Below are 21423 nucleotides of genomic sequence, written 5' to 3'. Positions count from 1 at the left end.
GGATCATCAAAACAATTCATTCTTAGGGGGACATCAATGTCTGTACCAAATTTCATGGCAATCCATCTAATAACATAGCCACATGGTGGTGATAGAGGAAAAGTCAGAAGATCACCAAAGTCAGTATTTATTGTCTGGTAGCCATAAAAATTTGGTTAAACCATCAAGTAGATGTTGAGAAATTTCACAGGATAAATTCAAACTTTGACCTGCTGGTGACACTAGAGGAAAGGTCAGGGAATCAACAAAGTCAGTAAGATTCATCCTGTGGGGACCATGAACATCTGTACTCTGAAGGATCTGCACTTACTTTTACTACTCCTCTATAACTGGCTTTACTGTCAATGGAATGCTAATGCTAATAAAGCCAATCTTCCTTTTGATGAATTGATAATGAAATATGACTCTTCATTTTGCCAGTTGCTAGTGGAAGTTCCCAGAGTAATATTCCCAGACTAATCACCTATCATCTTTAGGAATATTTACCACCTTGAGATAAATTAAATGTATTATGTACACTTTATTTCACCTTTAGGCTTGAGTTGTAGTCCCTCTGTTGTGCAAACCAAACTACTTCTGCTTCACAGAGATTCCACTTTGGAGTTGTTGACAGTTTAGAAACATCTTGTTCCATCTAACAATGACCTAATTCTTGGTCTCTATTATCCAGTTCCTCTTTTCTTCCATCATCTGCAGACGTTGCTGCCACAAACTTCCCCTACACGTTTAAGCCTACTTTGATGAACTTATTGTACTCTTCATTTAATCTTGTATTTAGTCTTTATTTCCACAAGTAACAAGACACCCATGGGCTTATGGAAATATTACAGAAATATTTTAGTTAGTTTGTGAGGTATGCTACTATTTATTCTCATCCTACCATGCATCTAGCCAGTGGACTCCAAAAAAGGAAATGTGTTTACAGGTTCAACTTCCCCCAATCGCTCTGTCTTCAAGAGGATGAGAGAGAGAGAGTGTGAGAGAGAGCAACCCACGCTTGTACTGTAGGCGCTTTCTTACTCCAACCAGTCAGTCTTCTTCTTGTGTCAAAGATGCAGGTTGTTAGTGGTAGACAATCACTTTGGATATACACTCTGCTATTTACTTCTCTACAACTTTGGGGTAAGTATCGTGCTCTAGGTGTTTCTGAAAACGTTATTTCTTTTGTTTTGTCTATAACAACTAAAAGATATATTCAGTATTTCCACTAGAAATATCTATTTAATAATTATTAGCACAAACAATTTTGTCTGGTTTAAATTTGCTAAATATTTAAGTTACAGACAATATCTCTGTTTTCATGTTCCATTTAAATTTTCTCATCAGCTGCAATCACCAGTTTGGTGAAAAAGTGAGCGTCACCACATATCGCAATCACAGCATTGTTTTTACGTGCCTGCTGCACTGTTGCTCCAACTCAGAAGGAATTTGTGAAACTTTTGTGAAAATTCCTGTATGTTTGCTGTATGTTATACGTTTCTTTCTCTCTCTTGTCTAGGAAGACTATCAGCTTCTACTTCTTCTCCCATTCTTCCAGCACCTAAACTTGACATCAATTTGAGGTTAAAGGACTCAGTGGTTCTGGTCTGCCGGGCCCCGGAGGGCCACCGCGGGGTTCTGTTCATGTTGTACCGATTAACAGAAAATGTAATTGTTTTGAGAAAGTGTGTGTATATTTTCTGTTGTGTCTTGTGCTGCTACTGGGCTCCTGTGATTACATTTTTCTCTGTATTTTATTCATTGAGGTGGACTCTCAGGAGCTGCAGTCTGGTGGTGAGGAGGTTCAGTTCACTGTGAGGGTAAAGGAAGGGGATTCAGTCCAACGTGAACGTGAACTCTTCTGCTGTCTGTACAAGGACCAGGATGGTCGTTACAGTGCATTCAGTCCCTATTTGCAGCTGGAGTACCAAAAAGGTTTGTGCATTACTTGTATTTCAACCTATTACACACACTTCATGACTGTATTAAAAAAAAAAAAACATATCACACAAACCATTATTATAATAAATAGAAAGAAGCAAGACACTGGTCTAGTCTGTCTTGAAAGTGGAACAAAAGAGTTTGTAGAGTTGATCTGTTCAATCGGCACCCAGATGTGATTCTACATGTGGTATAAAATAATAAACACTCCCATCCGCTCCTCTCCAACCACCAAAACACACTAGTGCTCTCTGTGGTCTCTTATTGTCCTATGCTCTGTGGGTGTGTGTTATGGTCGTTACATCCTGTACTGCATATAGAAACTACACACCCACACACACCCACACAAACATCAAACACAATGTGTACTGGCTTCCAGTGTTGACGGTTATAGAGGGAAGTTGTACCAAGAAATGAAATATGTAAAAGTAATCATGTAGAGATATATAAACCTAAATAAATAGAGATAATTGTTTCATTTTCCTCTCCCTTTCTGTACTTCTCCAGATGCTGCCCCTACTCGCTCCATACCCTCTTTCCCTCCTCCAGTCTTGTCTGTGAAGCCCTCCACTGGTGTGGTAAAACGTGGGGAGATGCTGTCCTTCAGCTGCTCAGTCCCCACTCTTCCGTCCCGGTCTCAGTCCCAGTCTAGCTATAACAACAAACCAGTGACCTTCCTTTTGCTGAGGACTGCTGAGCAAACAGGGGTGACATCTATTATCCTCCAGCCTCAGGCCAGTCAGGTATCAAACCCTGAACCCCAGCCGGGAGTCTTCACTGTGGGGCCAGTGAAGGGAGGAGAGGAGGGCGGGTACACCTGCCTTTACCAGATGACCAAAAAAAGGGGATTGGTTAATTCAACTGTCAGCAACATGGTTCAAATCACTATTACAGGTGAGGATGTCCCCCACAACACTTTTTGCTCTCAGGGCCCGCAAACTCTGTAACAGCATCCCTGTTGAAATTAACATAGTTACCATAGACTTCCTTTAAATCTTTACTAAAAACTAATGTTCATAAACCTGCATCTTTACGCTAAATTGTTTTTTCTTTCGATCAATTTGGTACATCGATCAAACTAGTTTATCGATCGTTATTTTATTGCTCTGGGATGTTTTTTCCCCCCTGAAACACTTTTTAACATTGTTTTGACTTTAGGTGTTAAATATTGTAACTATTATTATGACCCAGGCTGAAAAATATTCCATTTAAAAGGATTAATTACTCTATGAATGGATAAAATTTGGGCGAATTGTCATTATGTTTTAAACTGTTTAATTGTTTTGTTTTTAAAATGTCAAACAATTGTGAAAAATGTTCACCATTAAAATTTCCCAAAGTCCACCTTGAAATATTTTAGTTGCTTGTTTTCTCCGACCAACAGTCCAAACCCCCCAAAATATTCAGTTTACTATCATATGAGACAAAGAAAACCAGCAAATATTCACATTTGAGAAGCTTTCTGTCCAACGCCTAGTCAATTAATCGACCAATCATTTCACTTCTAGTTGTAACACCTTTTTTATCTAATCTAGAAACATGTTTTAAAAAAATATGTAATAAGATACACACGGCACACCTTTCACTTTGCTAATGTTTCGTCTGATTTTGTCTGTTGCCAGACGTGTTGCCAGCGCCCACCCTTGTTCTCCAGCAGCAGACAGATGTGTGGCATTTGCTCTGCACAGGGTCTCCTGCATACCCTGGTTCTGTGTTCTCCCTCTACCTGGCTGATAATGAACTTCCTGTTGCCACTCACCATGCCACCTTGATCCACCATCAGGCCACCTTCCCAGTGCCTGTCCAGGACACTCCAGTGGCTTTGTACCAGTGCCAGTACAGTGTCCTCCTGGGAAGGAAATGGAGCAACTCTGAGCACAGCCTCCCTTTGGCTGTAACCAGAGGTACACATGTCATTTACAGCTGTACTGTATGTGTGTGGTTTAGAGCGTAATTTGACTGCTTGTTTTCTCATCTTTCAGGAAGTGTCCCTCCATCATCACCAGGTAGACCTACAATAACATGTCATTAATTCATATGAAGTTTTATCTAATGTGAATTTTGAGTGGCAGGAAGTAAATGACAAAAAATGACTGAGGTAAAATGTATCACAGCTGTTTGAGCTGCAAAAAAATCCATCATTGAGCAATTTAAGTAGCTACAGCTACCCTGAATAGTACTTCTACTCCAGTGACCATAAATAAAAATATGTATATCTTCTCACAATAATGCCATTGTGATGTCTGCAGATTTGTCTGGTGTGGACTGGCCTCTTATATTGGGCTCTTTCTCTTCTGCGGTATTGTTCCTCTGTTCAGTGGCACTCGTGGTTGTGGTGGCACACAGGAAAGGTATTTCACACTTGAATTCTCGCTGATACCTTCACGCTGTCATGATTGTCTTGTCTTGATTGTATTATTTCCTCTTTTTCTTCTCTTTTCACCTTTCTTTAAAGTAAAAGCAGCAGCCGATGAAAAGAAGAAAAGGTATTGTCTTTTTAGTTCTCATTAGTCTTAAAGACAGCTAAAGTTTAGACCAGTAAATGATCACTGTTTGTCTATCCAGATTAATTGTGTCTTCCTAAAGTTATCATAAAGGAGTGAGCTTTACTATGAACACTGTGACAGCCATGACACATGAGCAACATTTAGTGGCAGCGTTAACTGTAAATATTTTCCACAGGTTAGAAACATAATAAACTGTTTAAAATTGCTCAGCATTTGCTCGAATATAATATATAGTTTAAAAGTGTACAGTATAATGGCCAAGTAGTTGCACTTTATTAATCCCTCTCCCACAATATGAATACCCATTTCACTATATAGGCTTTTCATTTACACAGCTCCAATTTGGGGTTATCAAGTTGATTTTCATATAACTTGGTACATAAAATACATTATTGCATTGCAGCACTGTTATTGTGGTATAAAATGTTGCTGTGTTGAACTATTTCAGACAGGAAGCACAGTTCTGGACTCAAGTTCATGCTAAGGACCATGTTGTTGGTGAGTTTGCGATATTTATAGCTAGTTAAGTAATTTCTTCGAGGCAGTTTTAATAGTTCTGCAGTATATCGCAAGGATATTCGAAGTAAAGAGGTATATACTGATACAAACAAACCAGTGCTTGACAATGTACTTGCTTGTTTGTTTTTTTTGCAGACCTTACACTCATGCGTACAAGCGTCACCTCTCAGGTAAATAGTAACCAATACCTGATTGTCCAATTGCTAATAAAAATTCTTGGATGATTTATCAACTATGATTAAGCGTGCATTAGCTTCTTTTCACCTTTGTACTTACCTTTCTTTTACAACACTTTGAGTTAAATGGTAAGGCTGGGTGCGTTTTTGTTACTGTCAACAAATCCCATGAAAAAACCAGAGAGACTCCAGCTGGATTCTGGAGTTCTTGGCAAACAGTATTCAAATGGGAGTAAATAGTTCATTTGTTGGGGACTATTTTCAGCAGTGGATTAATACACATTTGGTGTTGTGAGTGTTTACAACTCAGAATGAACTGCAGTGCCCATGTTCATCGTAATGAAGGAATCAGGCTTTGGATACACAATACTTGTTAGTAGGATCAATTCATTGCTGGTTTTGGTCTTTTCATGGGATTTGTTGACAATAAGAAAAACATAGAATATCACCAGACTTATCTTTTAAGCATGTTAAACTTTGCAATAGCAATAATATTCATTTTGACGCAGAAATACGGATGATCTTGTGCAGTTTTCTAGTCCGCCTCTTTCTTTTGGTATTTCTGGTATTTCTGCGGCCTCTATGATTCTTCTGTAGATTCACTGTGACAAACAACTGTAAACCTCCCTGATCCCTTTGCTCTAAACAAACACACACACACACACACACACACAAACATACATGCACACACAGATGAACAAATGTACGTATACACTTCCAATCACCAAACATACTGTCAACCCACACATATTCCTCATTTGTGCTGTTGCGTAGGGTTTGGGTCCGCTTCTCAATAGTTGTAATCACTTTCATTAATTAGTTTGATGAAGGGCTCTCATTGGACTAAAGCCTCTCTCCAGTATCTCTCCCCCTCTCTGTGCACTGTTACTGAACCAACTTAGCCACCTTAGAGGACAGAATGCTGTCATCACCAGCTGACAACCAGCTATCATGAAACAGCCACGACAGGAACTGAATATTTAATATCAGATGTGTCTCAGTCTTAGCAGTGATCTGGAGTGTCTTACCTTTTACTTAAAGAGCAGTAATTTCTTTAAACATTGCAGCAGTACTTTGGATATATTTTTGTCAATTATGTCTCCTTTGCTGCAAATAATTTTCAAAACCTGTTTACCATTAGTCCAGTATAGGGAGATCAGTTGGAAGTGTAAAACAATATTTACTCAGGTTAGCAACAGGGAAAGACTTTGGTGATTCTACTCCATCGATGTGAAGCATCTTCATTAAGCGTAGTTCCATATGAAGATGGGAGAGAGGGCAGGATCTCTCCAGGGTCTGGATGCTGGTGGTGGTAGAGTAAAGCCTTCATGTGGTTGATGGAAACTTTCAGTTGAATCTCCCTGGACATTCTGGAGGTCATGGTGGTGATGTGGAGGTCTGGAAGACAGAATTGTATATTTAAAGAGCAGCATCCAAGAAATGATCTGGTCTCTATGAACGTGGGCAGAAACATCATTGGATCTGTTATGGCGATGTCAGAAATTGTGAATATAGGGACGTTATAGTGACAGTGTGGGAAAGAATAAGTGACAGATTAGATTAGAACAGGGTAATATAGCAGAAATTCACCGCAGGAATAAAGGCAGAACAGAGAAAATATCTTCCTTATTTCACTTTCACTAAAGTGTCATCTAAATAATAGTAATAATAGTATAGTAATAATAACTAGATTCTTCCTTACTCCAAAGACTAAAAGCAGACTTTCATCTACTAAAGAAAGAAGAATGTAGACCACACTCATGTTCTGGGAGTGTCAGAAAATGTTTGGGATAATGTATTGGGAGTGATAAAAGTGATACTAGGTTATGAAATACCCAAGTATATAGTGTATTTACCCAGACACAGGAAAACTTAAAAGTGATGGTATGATGTGAAAGATTCCACAGGAAATAACATTATGCGCCAAGCTTTAACAGCTTGTACATGTGTGTTTGTATATGTTTATGTGCAGCAGGAATGGGCCAGTGTGGACACAACTGCAGAGTCAGCCACCAGATCCCCTTTATGGAACTCGCTCTCCACATTCACAACCCCGATCCATCCAATCCATTAGAAATGTTTGTTTTCTCTCTCTCTCTCTCTCTCTCTCTCTCTCTCTCTCTCTCTCTCTCTCTGTGTGTTTATACTTTATTCGAGTTTATCTATGTAGCATCAGTTGGAGTTACACAGCAGGACAGGAAGGGCTATTTCCTCAGTTCCTATTTCATGTGCAGCAGTAAAATTGTACAATTTGACAGGATATGATATTTGTTTGATCATACATGTTATTGAGCCAGTGAATCTAAATACAGATTTTATTATTATTAAGTTTGCATGTGTTTTGTGAATAACTTACCTTAAGCTTCAAATGTATCCTTGACCTTGGAAAAAGCAGATGACAAAACAATCTGGAGCTTTCCATTATATTACAGGATCTAATAGTAGCAGTGACTAAATGGACTTTGAAGTGAGATTGTCAAATAATCTACCCGTCTAACTGTTTAGCCTTAACTAATATTACAAATTATTTCATAGAGCTGTTTGCAGATTTGCAGTACATTCCAGCACCATTAACATTATATAAAAACAAGTCTATACACTTTTTAACTAGAGGTCTGAATATTATCTTTTTGAGGTTACATAGTAATAATAATAAAGAAGTTTATTTATATAGCACTTACTGTATCAAAACCTGAGATTACCTGAGAAGTGTTTTACAAGGAAAAAAGAAAATCATACAAACAATACATACAAACACATGTTACAGATGTATTACTTACACACAGTACGTATACCAACCTACATATACACATAAATACACATATACAAACAAATTACCCTAATTAAATAGGGTGATTTCAAAAAGTAAAAAAAATACATTTTCAGAAATGATTTAAAAGATTTTGCAAATCAGGCACGAAACACTCACAGAAATGGGCCTGCTGTAGTTTTGCTAAATATTCTGCAGAGGGCACCGTTTAGATACTATTTGAATATCAAAAACACACCTACAGTACAGCATACAAAACAGGTCCTGTGCTCAGTGTAACAATGTGATTGTGATGTGCATGAAGCCTAGCAATTATGGTGTATCCACAGCGATAAGGGCTACAGCTGACTTTTTACCATGTGATGACGGGACAAGCATTATTCCATAGAACATTATGTTTGAGCCCTCATATCTATGTTGTTTTTTTCTACATTGTAAGTAAATGTGTTGAGACTTAAGTACTGTGTGAAGGTAAGAAAGTAAAAGGACTCCGCAGGGAGATTCTCCTCTCACCTCTTTATGTGGTTTTTATGGTGAACAACAACTCAGCAGAGAAGGGCTGTCATTGTACTTCAGGAAGCAGCAAAAAGCCAACTCTGTATTTGTACTGAGTTTTATTACATTTTAGTGGCCTCAATAGCAGCATGGGCCTTTATTGTGCAATGTATTTATTCATCTCTCTTTTATACACAGAAAAAAAGGGATAAAATGTGAGGATAGACTTAGATGAATTTAAGGGTTGCAAAGTCTGCACAACGTTTTGCTCATATTCATATCACTTCCTGTGCGGTCACAAGCAACGACACGTGCACACAGTGAAGATATTCAGCTCCAGATAATGGCGTTAGGCTGATCTGCTTGAATAAGAGGCCATAATGATAAGAGGCCTGAACGATATGAGTTCGACATGCTGATGAATTTAAGTGGCACCTTAATTTGCAACCACAGCACACTGGCTTGTAGCAGCCTCACCCTGTGTGTCTCTGTGTGTGCATATGTGACACACTGAATTATGAGTCAGGTCTATATCAAGTGACATTCGCAATCTTGAAACTCGAAAACTCGAAATGATAATTGCCCTTTTAATGTCAGCCCAAGCTGTGTTTCTGATGTATTAGTTAAAGGAGTGCATGCAGGAACTGAACATGAAGGTGTGTGCTGAAATCTAAGACTGTGGGAGGTGATGACATTTCATTACACCCTGAAAGTTTGGGCAGACAGTTTGGGTTCATAATTTAATTTAATCTGATGCAATGCACTTCATTAATTTAGTAAGTCATGACTAAAGCGAGGATTTAGGTTGGGTGGCAAATCATCTAATGTGATTAACTTCAGTTGATTATGACAAAGAAAAATGATGTTGCTTTGTCCATTTTTTTCTGACCACTTCAGACACATTAGCTCAAGGCCTTTTGATTACAGACAGTTCCACTCTGTCAGTGACATTACAGGAACACTCTGTAATATACATCAGACATCCTTGTAAAATCATTTATATTTCAAGTGCAAAAGCAAATGTGAAATATTGAGTGTAATATTTTTCAAGCAAACATACAAGACATGAAATGTGAGCATAATCTTCACGCTCGCTTCACTAACTGACTGCCAAGCTGGCTGGATATGGCAAAACATTCAGACAACAGCACAAAACAAAGCCTACATTACAGCCTGGTATTTGACCCCTACACATTTATCAAGTGTTTTCAGAATAATTTTTTAAAAATTGTCTGATTAATCTGGGGGCTTGTAGAACTTTCCCACACGACTATTCAGAGCATTCATTCAAAACATGAAAAATCACTAAAACTGGAAGTACAGGTGTTCTGACAGTGTCCGTGTGCAACCTGGTTAAATAATAGCAGGCTGGAAGTACCTCCAATTGTAATCAGTGACATGAGCTGTACCGGAACAGAGGACTGCTTGCTGTTGCACAAGGAGGTAATCACTGCTGAATATTGCAACTATCTTAAGAAGCTGGCAATACTTTGTTGGTTGTTGAGTCCATTTGTCTTATTATCTGAGTTAAAACATTTTTATTATATTAGAACAACTCAAGATATGCCAGGTGGTGAGTTGACTTCACCTGTTTAAAATACAAATCAGTTTGCTCAATAATTTTCTGGAATTAAGTATTAAGTATTTTCCCTTTTTTAATTTCTCTTAATATCTGGTTTTGTTTAAAGACACTGGCACTGATTTTCAGAATAAGTCTTCAAACAAATATGATTTGGAACAGATACTCCAACCCCAACCAAGCTTTTGTCACTTGTTTTAAGAAAATATATGTTTTCAGACACCATAATTGACATACATATTAATAGACATAGACACAATCCTATGTAAAGATGCAGATGAGTGTTTGCAGTGAAGGAGTTTTAAATAGGGACTCCCCTCCTCTCCATACAATAAAACACAGACTGCATGAAATTTACTGTTATGGGTTTATGTTGATTCTCTGTGACTCAGCTCTGCCATTTTATTCCCCCTTCTCTCGAACATCAAAGCAACAGAACGCACACCCACATCAAGCATTATAAAATGCAAAAGGCTCATATGTGAGGAAATCAAAAGAATAATCTGTGAATCTCTTTCATTGTCTGTTGACAATACACACATATGACACATAGTGACTAGAGACTGGAGCATCAAACACATACTACAGTGACTGCATGAATTGTGATTGTATGGACAGATATGAAATTGGTCGATTGGCACATACATGAGGGTGTGTTTTCTATGACTACAGCCACACAGTTCTTCCTACAGTGTTGAGTATTCTTCAGTAATATGGAAGCAGTGGTGGAAAAAGTATTCAGATCCTTTACTTAAATAAAAGTAGCAATACCACAATAAAATTACTCAGTTAAAAGTAAAGTCCTACATTAAAATGTTACTATGATGTTGCAGCTGCAGCAGAGCTAACTTTCACTTCTTGTTGGGTAGTTTAATCTATAACAATGTAGCACATTTTGTAAGGTATTCACATATTTTGCACAAAATTTGTAATCTGAACGGTATCTGGTAACTACAGTTGTCAAACGTAGTGGAGTAAAACAGTACAGTACGAGGTAAAAATGAAAATATTAGCTTTATAAAGCTTTAATTTATGGGTTTGTAATTTCCAAATTAATTCTAAGAGGTTTCCTGGAAAGATCTTTGAAATTTGGTACTAATTATATGGAAAATAGAAAAAGTGTTTATTGGTTACCCTTCAAATTATTCAGTTTCAATTAATTCCTAGTGTAACCTGGAAAGTCTTTTTGTCAGTGCACAGCAGGTCAGCTGAACATGCAAAGATGTGACATTTTTAAGGCAATCACACAATACAAGTAAAGTTTTTAATGATAAATGAATGATGAATAAACATTTACTTGGGTTTAATTTGAGCTTTTACTTCAAGGAATAGGCCTACAATAAAGCATTACCAATATTTCTCTACCTTAAAATTATACTTAATTACAGTGCTTGACCGATTACACTTAGTTACACTCCTCCACTGTGAAGCAGAGTTTATTTCTACAGACACATACGACAAACACATACTCATTTGAGTACACTCAGAACATTTCATGCACTCAGATATCATACACATATTACAATAAATCTAAAAACGGCACACACACATACACATCCCCTTCACTTCCTCTCATACTTTTGTCCTCTTGACAAAGAGGCATTACAAGAGCAGCTGCTAATCCTTGAAACACCGACTGTCTCACACAATGCTGCTGTGATGACTTCGTGCCAGCAGGACTGGAAGACAGTGATAATGAAATATCATGGAAATAAGTCTGGAGCGGAGCAGGTGACAGACAGTGACCGTATTTGTGGGTCACTGGCAAGGGTGTAAGTTTGCATACGGAAATGTCCCTATCAATATTTGAGCGAACTCGTTCGCTTAATCTTTGGGGTGAAGTTATATTAGATCATTCCGATGTGTGGCAAATTATTGGCCGAAATACATGTGACTAAATGCTAAGCTGTTGTTTCACAACAATGGACAGCACTGAGAGAGAGAGCTGCAAGCCCCAAACAGCTGTTTCTACGCGCCTCCCCCCTGCTGATTTTGACAGAGATTTGTTCATAAATTCAAAAAGTATTTAGCACTCTGCTAGTGCTACGTTCTTATGTGAGTGCTCACATTAATAAATGCATTCTTTGATTTTGAAAAAGTAGCCTTAGGGCTTTTGTCCATATAGCGTTTTTCTCTCTCACCGCACATTCATCCCAGGGCCCTGCCAGAGAAATACATTATATAGACACACACCCTTATGTTGTTGTTATTTAGCCTTTCTGAGGTGATTGCATGGTTAAATCAATGAATTCTACTCTCGCAAATTTTAACAGCCCCCTCAGTCATTTCATCCTGATGCGTGAGGGTAAGGGGGTGGGTTGTTGTGTCCCTACCAATGTTGAGACCAAACCTACGCCCTTGGATGTCAGAGAGACGGGTTGCCATGTTTCATGGTCTGAGCATGAAAAAATCAATCTTTGATCTTTTACATTATTCCTGGGTAACAAAACAGAAACTATACTGTGTTAGAACTCTTTTCCTCTGTGCCAAGCTTTGGTCTTGTAGGGAATGTAGTTCATTTGCTATATTTTATTTTCAAATATGTTGAAAGACTATACATCACTTGCTGTAATACCAAGACTTTTGGTAATGTGCTATTAGACCTGGCAGTGGGGAAATAGAGGAATGAGGGAAGCTGCCTATTGAGGAATGAAGCTTATTAATAATTTTGAGCACTTAAGTTGCTGCAGCTCCACCATAATAATGTACCGGCAATGTCACTGGGCTGCGTCCAGTCAGAATGAGGTGATGAATTATTCATAGGAGATTGGGAGGTCACTAAAGCGTAGTCTGCTGATCTCACCTAGACACACACACATACACACACACACACACACACACACACACACACACACACACACACACACACACACACACACACACACACACACACACAGACTGGGACATTTCTCTGCTTAATTCTAACACAGAGCATCTTCCAAAGCTGTATCCATGGTGACACATTTCTCCTTGACCACCGATAGTGTGATGGACCCAAATAAAGACAGAACATAAAGCAGATAATTGTTCAGAGGCCAAAACATAGTGTCGGTGCTAACAGGTCAAGCCCTGATGGAGACAAATTGTCACAATCTGCAGCTATGTCCCTTCCTCCAGTCACATTCCCACTTCCTCAAACACATTCATTGCCAGTCTTCACCAGTCCACCTGATGCCCTCAGACTTTTTTCCTTGCTTTCCAGATCCTGCCACTCCCATCTCCCTACTGGCACCTCACTCCCTCATCAGCCCTGCAGTCACCTGACCTTCTGCTTGTTCACCTGTTCTCACTTCGCTCACCAGCCACTCAATATATATACAGATCCTTTGCTCCTTTGTCAGATTGTTAGGTTAGTTTCCATGTGCTTCATGTTCTTGTTTTCTAGCCCAATTCTGTTTACCTGAGAACCTGTATCCTGTTACCTGCAACCCAGTACCTGAACCTTTTTCTTCCTGCCTGACCTGCTTGTTTGACCTTTTTGCCCGATATATTGGATTTTGGATTCAAAAATCCAATCCAATTCTGTTACCCTGGTTGCACAAGCCGTGACACAAATGCACCTAAAGAGAAACTGGGCAGACATGGCTCCATTATGGACTTCAACCCACCTTTTTTATTCTAGACAGCTGTGGTAGATGAGTTAATAGAATAATACTTGAATGTATCAATGAATTGTATATTATGTCTGCCTCAGTCAGATACAAAAAAAGAGAGAAAAGAATAAAGGAGACAACCTTAATGTGTATCAAGTTTCATTCCAAAATACAATATTAATGGCATCATTTAAAAAATGTTACAAGTCTAACAACAGAGCAGCTATAAATTAAGCATTAGGTGTGTATTATGTAGCATCATTCAGCTCAGAAGTCCAGATCAACTTTGCACTTTTTTAAGAAGGTGCTTTATTGCACTATGATCCAGCTTTCAGTAGTGATGCATGAAAATGATGAAAGAAGTAGCTATTCATGGATTAAGACTGGGGCAATAATTCAGATCACTGGCCTATATACACTGACTTAAACTTTATTAGGAACACCTCAAAAACGTGATCAAATACAGTAACACTGAAATTAATTCTCTTTGAGAAGCTGGTCATTTTGGGTAGGCTGTAGTGAGTGTTGGTGTTGTGCTGGACTCCATTATGCTGAGAGGTGTTTCTAACTTTCTGTCTCTAAATGTATGTAAATGGGTTAAATATTAACGTTTCATCATAATGCAGTCAAATACACCACCAGTATACAACCTGAACTCTAGCCTCTAAAATGATTGCAAAGTTGAATCAACGACTCTCTGACACATTATCAATAAAAAGTGAACAGACTTAGCTACACAAAGGTAGGATTTATTGCATGGCTATTATATGGGATTGCATTAGACTGTACAGGTGTAATAACCTAGTAACTCAGTTTAAGACATCATTAAAGGCATAAAACTGGCGATGACGCATTGTTTTTCTAGCTTTCTTTCTGTATCAGATACTGTACCACTGTACCAATCTATTTTCATCAACAAAGAATAACTCATTATTATTTCAAAAATTCAATGGTAAAGAAGTTCATTAAGGTTTGAAAATCCCATTCTTACTAAATTTACACTTTTCTTTTCTCCAGTGCAGTGTTATTATTTTTTGCCTTTTTACATTCATTAGTCTTAGAGTTTTCCAGCACCAGAAGCAGGCCGAGTGCTTATCCACTAATAGGTGGCCCTCCTCCTCCTTTTCCTCTCCTCCTCGCTGAAGGATTCTTCAGGGTTTTCAGTCGACCACCAATCCTTTTCCTTGCTCCCAATCCTCCTGACCCCCTTTGTAGCCTCAATCCCTGACCTCTTTCTGGCTTCACATTCTCTCTTTCCTCCTCTAGTCTGTTCCCACTTTCCTCACACTGCTCTCCTTTTTATCTTGCAGTCTTTCAGCCCTCCACTTCAAAAACTAAAAGTCTTGGTTAACCTTCCTCCCTCCTTCATGTCGCTCTGTCAACGTCTCCTCAGTCGTCTTCCTCGTTGTGTCCGTTGACCAGGCCTGACTCCCAGCGTCGCACCAGAGGGGTCTTCTGTCTGGGTGTCTGGGGACTGTGGAGGACCTGGGTGAAGAGAGGGGAATAAAGGACAGCAGGAGTAAGGGGTGATTGCAAGGTAAAAGAGGAGGGAGACAGAAAGTTGTATGTGAAAGTGGGAGTAGAAAAAGAGAGAATTAAAGAGTAGCAGGAGACGAGACCAATAAGCCAACACAGGAAAAAAGGAGCAAAAAGATAAAAAGAGAATCTTGAATTTATTTCCTCTAGAGGACATCTCTTTGGACGAGCATCATTAGCTCTGTAAGTCAGAGGGAGGTTAATGCGACTGTGATCCAAGGCCATGTTCAGTATGACTAAGTCAACAACTGAGGCCAATTTCTCCCACAATCCTCCGATTATTCCTGAATTGTAATCAGGAACCAGGTCTGTGCAGAGAGCAGATAACCAACCAGCAGAGAGAGAGAGAGGGAGAGACGCATGAGGCATTGAGAGGAAAGAGAATAAAACGTTATTATTAACGTCAAACTGAACCGAGCAGCTAAAACCCAGCATATCAATGCCAAACTGAATTAAAGAGCTAAAGCCACGCAGCAGCACTCAACTCTAATCAGAGATACCACAGTTTCAAAGAGATGCGTGACCCACAAGGCAGGTAACAGAAAACAGTGAGATTTTCAATTGACTTTCCTCTTTCTCCGCTATTGACTGCACACACATATACACTCCCGCCCGCACACAAAAACCCACTCTACAGACTCGGTCTCTCCCTCCCTCTCTGCCTTCTTCCCTTATCTATAAAGATAAGCTCCTTACTGTGTGTTCAGTATGTTATCAGATGTTTGTGGCCCATATTTGGTGCAAAAGAGATGCTGACATCCTCCCACGAGCCTTTCTTTATTGGACCCTTTACAATCCAGTGCAGTTTTAAACATGCGTTCATATTCATGCTGCTGAGAGACTAATTGAACCCCCAAAGCGACGTTGCAATTCATATTTGAACTCTCAGTTAGGGAAGCTTTATGATTGTGGAACCTGATATCTTCTTAGCTGCATTCGAGGGAGGAAGGTGATTTGCATACATTTTCATGTCCTATACCCAGTGTACCAGATAAGTAGGGTTGGTGTGTTCATTTATAAAACAAAAAAATACTTAATAAATGTCACTATGAGGCCTGGTGTTTTTCCACATGGTCAAATTTTCAGAAAGTCGTAGCAAGCAGTAGTATACTACAATGTCTACACTTCATTGCAATGAGACGGCTGGCATCGCTGACTCACCTCTGGCCGGTTAATCTTCTCCTCTTCAGCCTGGGCTGGGGGCCACATGCCGAACTTGCCAACTGACCGGCGTGCTGCAAAAGAGAGAAAGAATAAAAAGTGGCTGAGGGCAGGATGAGCAACAGCAGGGTAGCAATGAGGCAAAGGTGCTCCTGTGATTTTGTTTGTGCTCCACACTGTGAGCAATAAAGCCTCCTTGAATCAAATTAAGAGTGAACATGGCGAAGTAGCAGAGAGAAATGAGAGGAGTCAGAGAGGAATGCAATGGGAATTTAGAGAAAGAAATGGGTTTGATTGAACATGAACATGGTGAACTAGAAACAGAAAGTAGGACTGAAGGAATATGACAAAGGTTATATGACTCATTGTCTATGAAATAATACATGATTGTTCATTTCCCAACACTGAGTCATGGTCATTCAGGTCATGTAGTGGCACACCTTTGTCAGTTTGTCACACAGTTGTTAAACCTATGACAACTGGTGACACTTTCATTCATATACAGTCACAAAAAACACATTGGCAACCCTTCCTGCCAACAAAACACGCTCAAGCATACACTTGAACATATTGTACAGCAGTGGTTCAGAGCCTTTTTTGTCAGATGTACTCCCACGGCCCTGCCAGGTCATCGACGCCACCCATCATGTTCCAAATGTGTTTATTTGAATTGAATATAAACTGGATGTTATTTAACACTATCATTTATATAAAAGCTGATTGTTTCATACAATTCAACTGTCAATGTGTAGGTCAGTTTGCTCAAGTTTGCATTCGTGCTACACTTGGAGTAGAAGCATTATTTTTAGCTATTTCAACAGTTTTTTCATTATTTTTAGCAAACTATTTCAACCATGTATCTAACACTTTTAGCTTTTTCCCCATTTATCCAATAGTTTTAGCTAACTATTTCAAAATGTATCCATTACTTTTAGCTATTTCAACTGTTAATCCATACTTTTAGCTAACTATTTCAACCATTTATCATTTACTAGTTTTTTGACCATTCACCCAGTACTTTTAGCTAACTAATTCAATTGTCTATCCATTACTTCATGTAGCCATTACAGTACTTATAGCTATTTCAAGTGTTTATCCATACTTTTAGCTAACTGTTAGACTTCTCCGCTCACTGGCTAACTACATTTAAGTAACAGTTACAGCTGACTCACGTGGATCAGCTGACTCAACATCTCAACATGTGGATATATTGTGGTATAATTGTTGCATATATATATATATATATACACATATATACACAGTATATTGGGGATGGGTTGAGAATCACAGCTGTGCAGTACATGCACACAATGGCAGAGTTGATCACACAGAGATGCACGTAAATAACTTGTCCTCTCTGCAGGCAGTATAGGCAGCAGTGTATTTCACATTTGCTCTTGTTGTCATTAGTCTCTACACTGACTCTATATCACCACGATGCTAGATTTAGACTTCATCTGAAAATTGGACTCTTCCAACTCGCTCCTTTCTTGCTGACACAATAAAGTGTTGAGATATGACTCAGGACTTTTCCTCACCTCAACTTTTGCAATTAATATGACAGACTAGATGCTTTATTTATTGTGGAGTTACAGAATTGTATTTTCTTGTCAGCCAGCTTATGGTCTCCGGTGCAAAATTATTGCTCATAACCACTAACACTGGTTTCAATAGCTGTTTGAGGTTTTCCACTGACCATGAGAAAAATGAAATAATGTGCTCGCTGGGCTGTTTCAGGGGGTTTTCATCATCTCACCACAGATATAAAAATTACACACATACCCACACACAAGCATCCATACACACAAACACATAATTATAATTATGGGTATAATTGTCTCTGGGTGCTTGTGGGCACACACAGACAATTATACCCTTATACACCCAATTATACAATGCACACACATTTCTATCCCTAGACCAACACTCAGCACTACACTAACCTGCTGGAGGTCCAGTTACTCCCCGGAATGATGAGCCAGGTGAGTCAGGAACAGCCAGTCCATTCAGTGAAGAAGAAGACAATGTGGGACTCTTTCTTTCAATGCTGACTGGCCTCCCTCCTTCTCCCCCCCCTCCCCCTCCTCCTATCCCCCCTACTTTTGCACCCTCCATGCCACCATACACACTGATCCTCTGCTTGTGAAGCTCCTTCTCCCTCTCTTGAGCCTCCCGGATGTCCTGCTCCACTTTAACTAAATTTGTTGAGGAGCGCAGCTTGAAAAAGGGGTTCTCCTTGGGTGCCACCTTGTCCTCATCCTTTTCCTGCTCTCTCCCTTTAATCCCAACATGTCCTCCTGTCCTGGATGATGAGATGTTAGGACTTCCAGAGTCAACTGCAGTGATGGGTTCTGCCTCTGGTTTGGTGTGGTAGAGCTTCTGTGCTGGGACACTCGGGTTATTCTCTAGGATGATGACCTGACAGCCTGTCCCCTCAGAGAAGTCTGGTCCTCGGGGAGTCAAAGAAGCAGCAGAGTTTGGGTTCTGTGTGGAACTCCTCTCCACATATGAACCTCCTATGGTGGATGCCTGCGATGAGACGTCCTCCTGGTTCTCCAGGGTTGAAATGTCACTGGCATAGGACCAGGACGTAGCCTTACTCCTGGATGACACAGGATTCAGATCACTGGGTTTCTGAAAGGCCTCAAAAAGCTGTTTCCTCTCTTTGAGTTGGCGTACCGTGCCTTTGTCATAGAAACCTGGAACTTTCCCAAGCTTGACCAGATCCTGTTCTCTCTTGACCTCCTCGCGGATCTCATGCTGCATCTTTTTGCCTGCAAACTGCCTGTCTTTGCCTTGACACCTCTCAGACATAGGAGTTTGTGACTGGCAGAGAACAGTTTTCCTTAAAGGGATCTCTACATACTCTGGCGAAGTGGGTGGATTTGGAAGCCCTCTGGACCTTCTCAGGCTGTGTTCACGCTCTATAGCCCGTCGGATCTCCCTCTCAATGGGAGTCTCTTTGGGTACAGCTGCTGGAGTGCCTGTAGAGATGGTGGTGTTGCCCTCCAACGTGCTGCATGGGGAGAAGTCCGCTGAAACTCCACTGTCACTCTGGCTATCATCACACGAGTCACTCTCCATCCTGGTGTGTTTAGAAGACACAAATTTGTATTTCTCTGTCTTAAGCTCTTGTGTTTGGATAGATTTTGAGAACTTTAACAGTCCTTCTCCGTGTTTCTGCCCAACCGCCTTGTTCCTTTCAAGTTCACCCTCTTTCTGCCCTTCCTCTCCACCTGTTTGCTTGCTTTCTCCCTCTGTCCTTTCCCCCGCCCTGCTGTGCCTTTCTTTCACAGCTACAACACAAGCAGAGCCTTGAGAAGCTGCCCCGCCCCCATTGGACAGCTCCGTGGCAACGGTCGACAAAGGTGGAGAGCCCTGGCCAAGCACCTGTTGTGCAGCTTCCTGGTTTGTTCCCCAGGGGGCAAGTTCACATTGGCTCTGGGAAAACAGCTCCTCCTGCTGTTTGGCTGAGGGAACTGCAGGCAGGGTTGAGGTTGGGTCTTGTTCAGTGGAAAAGGAGATATTGGCAGAATATGAGGGTTGGAAAGGCTTGCTTCTGATATGTAGTCTAGTCCATTGCTGCTGACAAGACATAATATCAATGCTCACTTTTTCTTCTTCCTCACTTTCATCAGCAAAAGGAGGGGAACACACAGTATATACATCATCTGAGTTGTTTCTGTCAGAGGGAGAATGATGAGCAGTTGAATTTATTCCAGCAGCTGCAGACCCTGTCATATTATTTTCAGCTTCACTGTTGTCAAAACCATCTAGTAAGAAGTTCAGCTGTGTCATCACCTCAGATGTTGAATCTACCTCTCTAGCAACTGGCTCAGTGAGAAGAGGTGGCCATTCTAGACTATTCTGGCTATCAGGAGACGTAAGGTCTTCTGTTGGGTCTGAGATTATCTCAGCATCACTGATCCACTCAGCCACCTCCCCCTCTAAGCAGGAAAGGCCCTCGTTCTCAAAGCATTCTTCTGTTGATAAAGCACTGAGGGGAGGAGGAGGTGGGAAAGCATCCTCACATAGATCAACGGACTCTTCAGATTCCTCTTGAGTCTGTAATGCTTCTGATAGTTGGGCAACTTGTTCTAATTCTGTCACCATCTCCTGTTTCTCCCTGGGGGTGCACAGACTAAGTCTTGTTGATTCTTGATTTTTCAATTTGGTTGCATCAGCTATTTTGGTTTTTAAGAGTGTTTGGTTCTCTTGCAGAGTTTTGTCTTGAGTTCCAGGCTCCAGGACGTCTATGTCCTCTTCAGGTTCTGCCCTGGGAGCCTTTTTGTCTTGCAGAGGGGAGTTGTGACTTGTGATTGCAGCCACTTCACCTTGTGCCCAGGACTCATTGACCCACTCATCTAGTGAGTTGACAGGACCCTGTTCCTGCCAGGCCACAGGCTTTGTTGCCATGGTGACAAGTCTGCTGATGTAAAACCGTTTGGAGCAGTCAGAATATTCGGCCTCCAGCCAGTCAGTCTGAGTGAAAGCAGAAGAACACAGGGGCAAAGGGGAACAACAGACCACCCATTTTACATACCATTATTTCAGCACAGATGAAATGACTTGCTATAGTATTACCAAGAGAACAAATCATCACACTGTGTTTACTTTGACATTTACTATAGAATAGTTTTGAAATGCTAAGTGCTATGTTTTCATTTCATGTGTTGCAACACTACAGTTAATAGAAAGGAACTCACATTTTAAAAGAAACGATAAAAAAACAATACAAACAATTGCTTTTCGTCTTGTCTAGAAAATTGGCATTTGCCAAGTGCACCAGTCCTCCACTGCATCCCATTTACAGGCTTGTGGTAGCTCACTACCATACTATGATACTTTATGGTTTGGTTTTTCTTTTAATTTGTCATCCATTTGTGTATTTGATCAAAGAATTGTGTATGGTAGGTGGTGTAGAATGAAAGCAGAAAAAATCCAGTAGACTTGTAATATATTTGTGTCCTATTTTTTATGGCTGAGTGCTCTTCTTATTGTATAACAGACAGTAGCTCTACTCCACTGTGCAACGTATAAAGTTTTCTGCTGAACACACCTTTCTTTAATCAGCTTACAGGCTGGGGAGTGGCTGAGTACCACACACACACACACACACACACACACACACACACACACACACACACACACACACACAATCTGAAAT

At 40.1% G+C, this 21423-nt stretch overlaps 2 protein-coding genes across 6 annotated transcripts; one reads left to right on the top strand and one right to left on the bottom strand.

Annotated features, from left to right (window-relative positions):
• Positions 1-850: 850 nt before the first annotated feature.
• On the top strand, positions 851-14403 carry LOC122872903. 5 transcript variants are annotated; one of them, XM_044189002.1, is made up of 11 exons: positions 855-1122; positions 1499-1647; positions 1746-1914; positions 2428-2814; positions 3543-3824; positions 3903-3926; positions 4170-4271; positions 4376-4406; positions 4876-4925; positions 5082-5116; positions 13169-14403. In XM_044189002.1, exons 1-11 carry the CDS (start codon positions 1053-1055, stop codon positions 13313-13315), a joined length of 1446 nt encoding a protein of 481 aa, XP_044044937.1. In that variant the 5' UTR covers positions 855-1052; the 3' UTR covers positions 13316-14403. The 5 variants fall into 5 exon arrangements, with proteins under 5 accessions (XP_044044936.1, XP_044044935.1, XP_044044937.1 ...); XM_044189004.1 differs by lacking the exon at positions 13169-14403 and adding an exon at positions 7098-7345 and having other exon boundaries at positions 893-1122; XM_044189003.1 differs by lacking the exon at positions 13169-14403 and adding an exon at positions 7095-8404 and having other exon boundaries at positions 904-1122.
• On the bottom strand, positions 14288-20272 carry LOC122872901. Its single transcript, XM_044188993.1, has 3 exons — positions 18200-20272; positions 16257-16330; positions 14288-15044 (listed from the first exon to the last, which is right to left on the bottom strand). Exons 1-3 carry the CDS (start codon positions 20052-20054, stop codon positions 14949-14951), a joined length of 2025 nt encoding a protein of 674 aa, XP_044044928.1. The 5' UTR covers positions 20055-20272; the 3' UTR covers positions 14288-14948.
• Between the last annotated feature and the right edge of the window lie 1151 nt (positions 20273-21423).

The sequence above is a fragment of the Siniperca chuatsi genome, linkage group LG3 (assembly GCF_020085105.1).
Source record: "Siniperca chuatsi isolate FFG_IHB_CAS linkage group LG3, ASM2008510v1, whole genome shotgun sequence".
In the NCBI taxonomy this organism is placed as follows: domain Eukaryota; kingdom Metazoa; phylum Chordata; class Actinopteri; order Centrarchiformes; family Sinipercidae; genus Siniperca; species Siniperca chuatsi.
The sequence above is the reverse complement of the archived record's forward strand: the minus strand, read 5'-3'. Positions and strand labels throughout refer to the sequence as shown.

What these genes read in the sequence shown, in the direction of transcription:
- LOC122872903 (XM_044189000.1), top strand. Translation starts at nt 1,053, where the DNA reads ATGCAGGTTGTTAGTGGTAGACAATCACTTTGGATATACACTCTGCTA. An exon ending in TGTACCGATTAACAGAAAAT is followed by an intron (nt 1,648 to 1,745) that starts GTAATTGTTTTG and finishes TTATTCATTGAG; the next exon opens with GTGGACTCTCAGGAGCTGCA. An exon ending in CCCTTTGGCTGTAACCAGAG is followed by an intron (nt 3,825 to 3,902) that starts GTACACATGTCA and finishes CTCATCTTTCAG; the next exon opens with GAAGTGTCCCTCCATCATCA.
- LOC122872901 (XM_044188993.1), bottom strand. Translation starts at nt 20,054, where the DNA reads ATGACACAGCTGAACTTCTTACTAGATGGTTTTGACAACAGTGAAGCT. An exon ending in AGTAACTGGACCTCCAGCAG is followed by an intron (nt 16,331 to 18,199) that starts GTTAGTGTAGTG and finishes TCTCTTTTGCAG; the next exon opens with CACGCCGGTCAGTTGGCAAG. An exon ending in AGAAGATTAACCGGCCAGAG is followed by an intron (nt 15,045 to 16,256) that starts GTGAGTCAGCGA and finishes CTCTTCACCCAG; the next exon opens with GTCCTCCACAGTCCCCAGAC.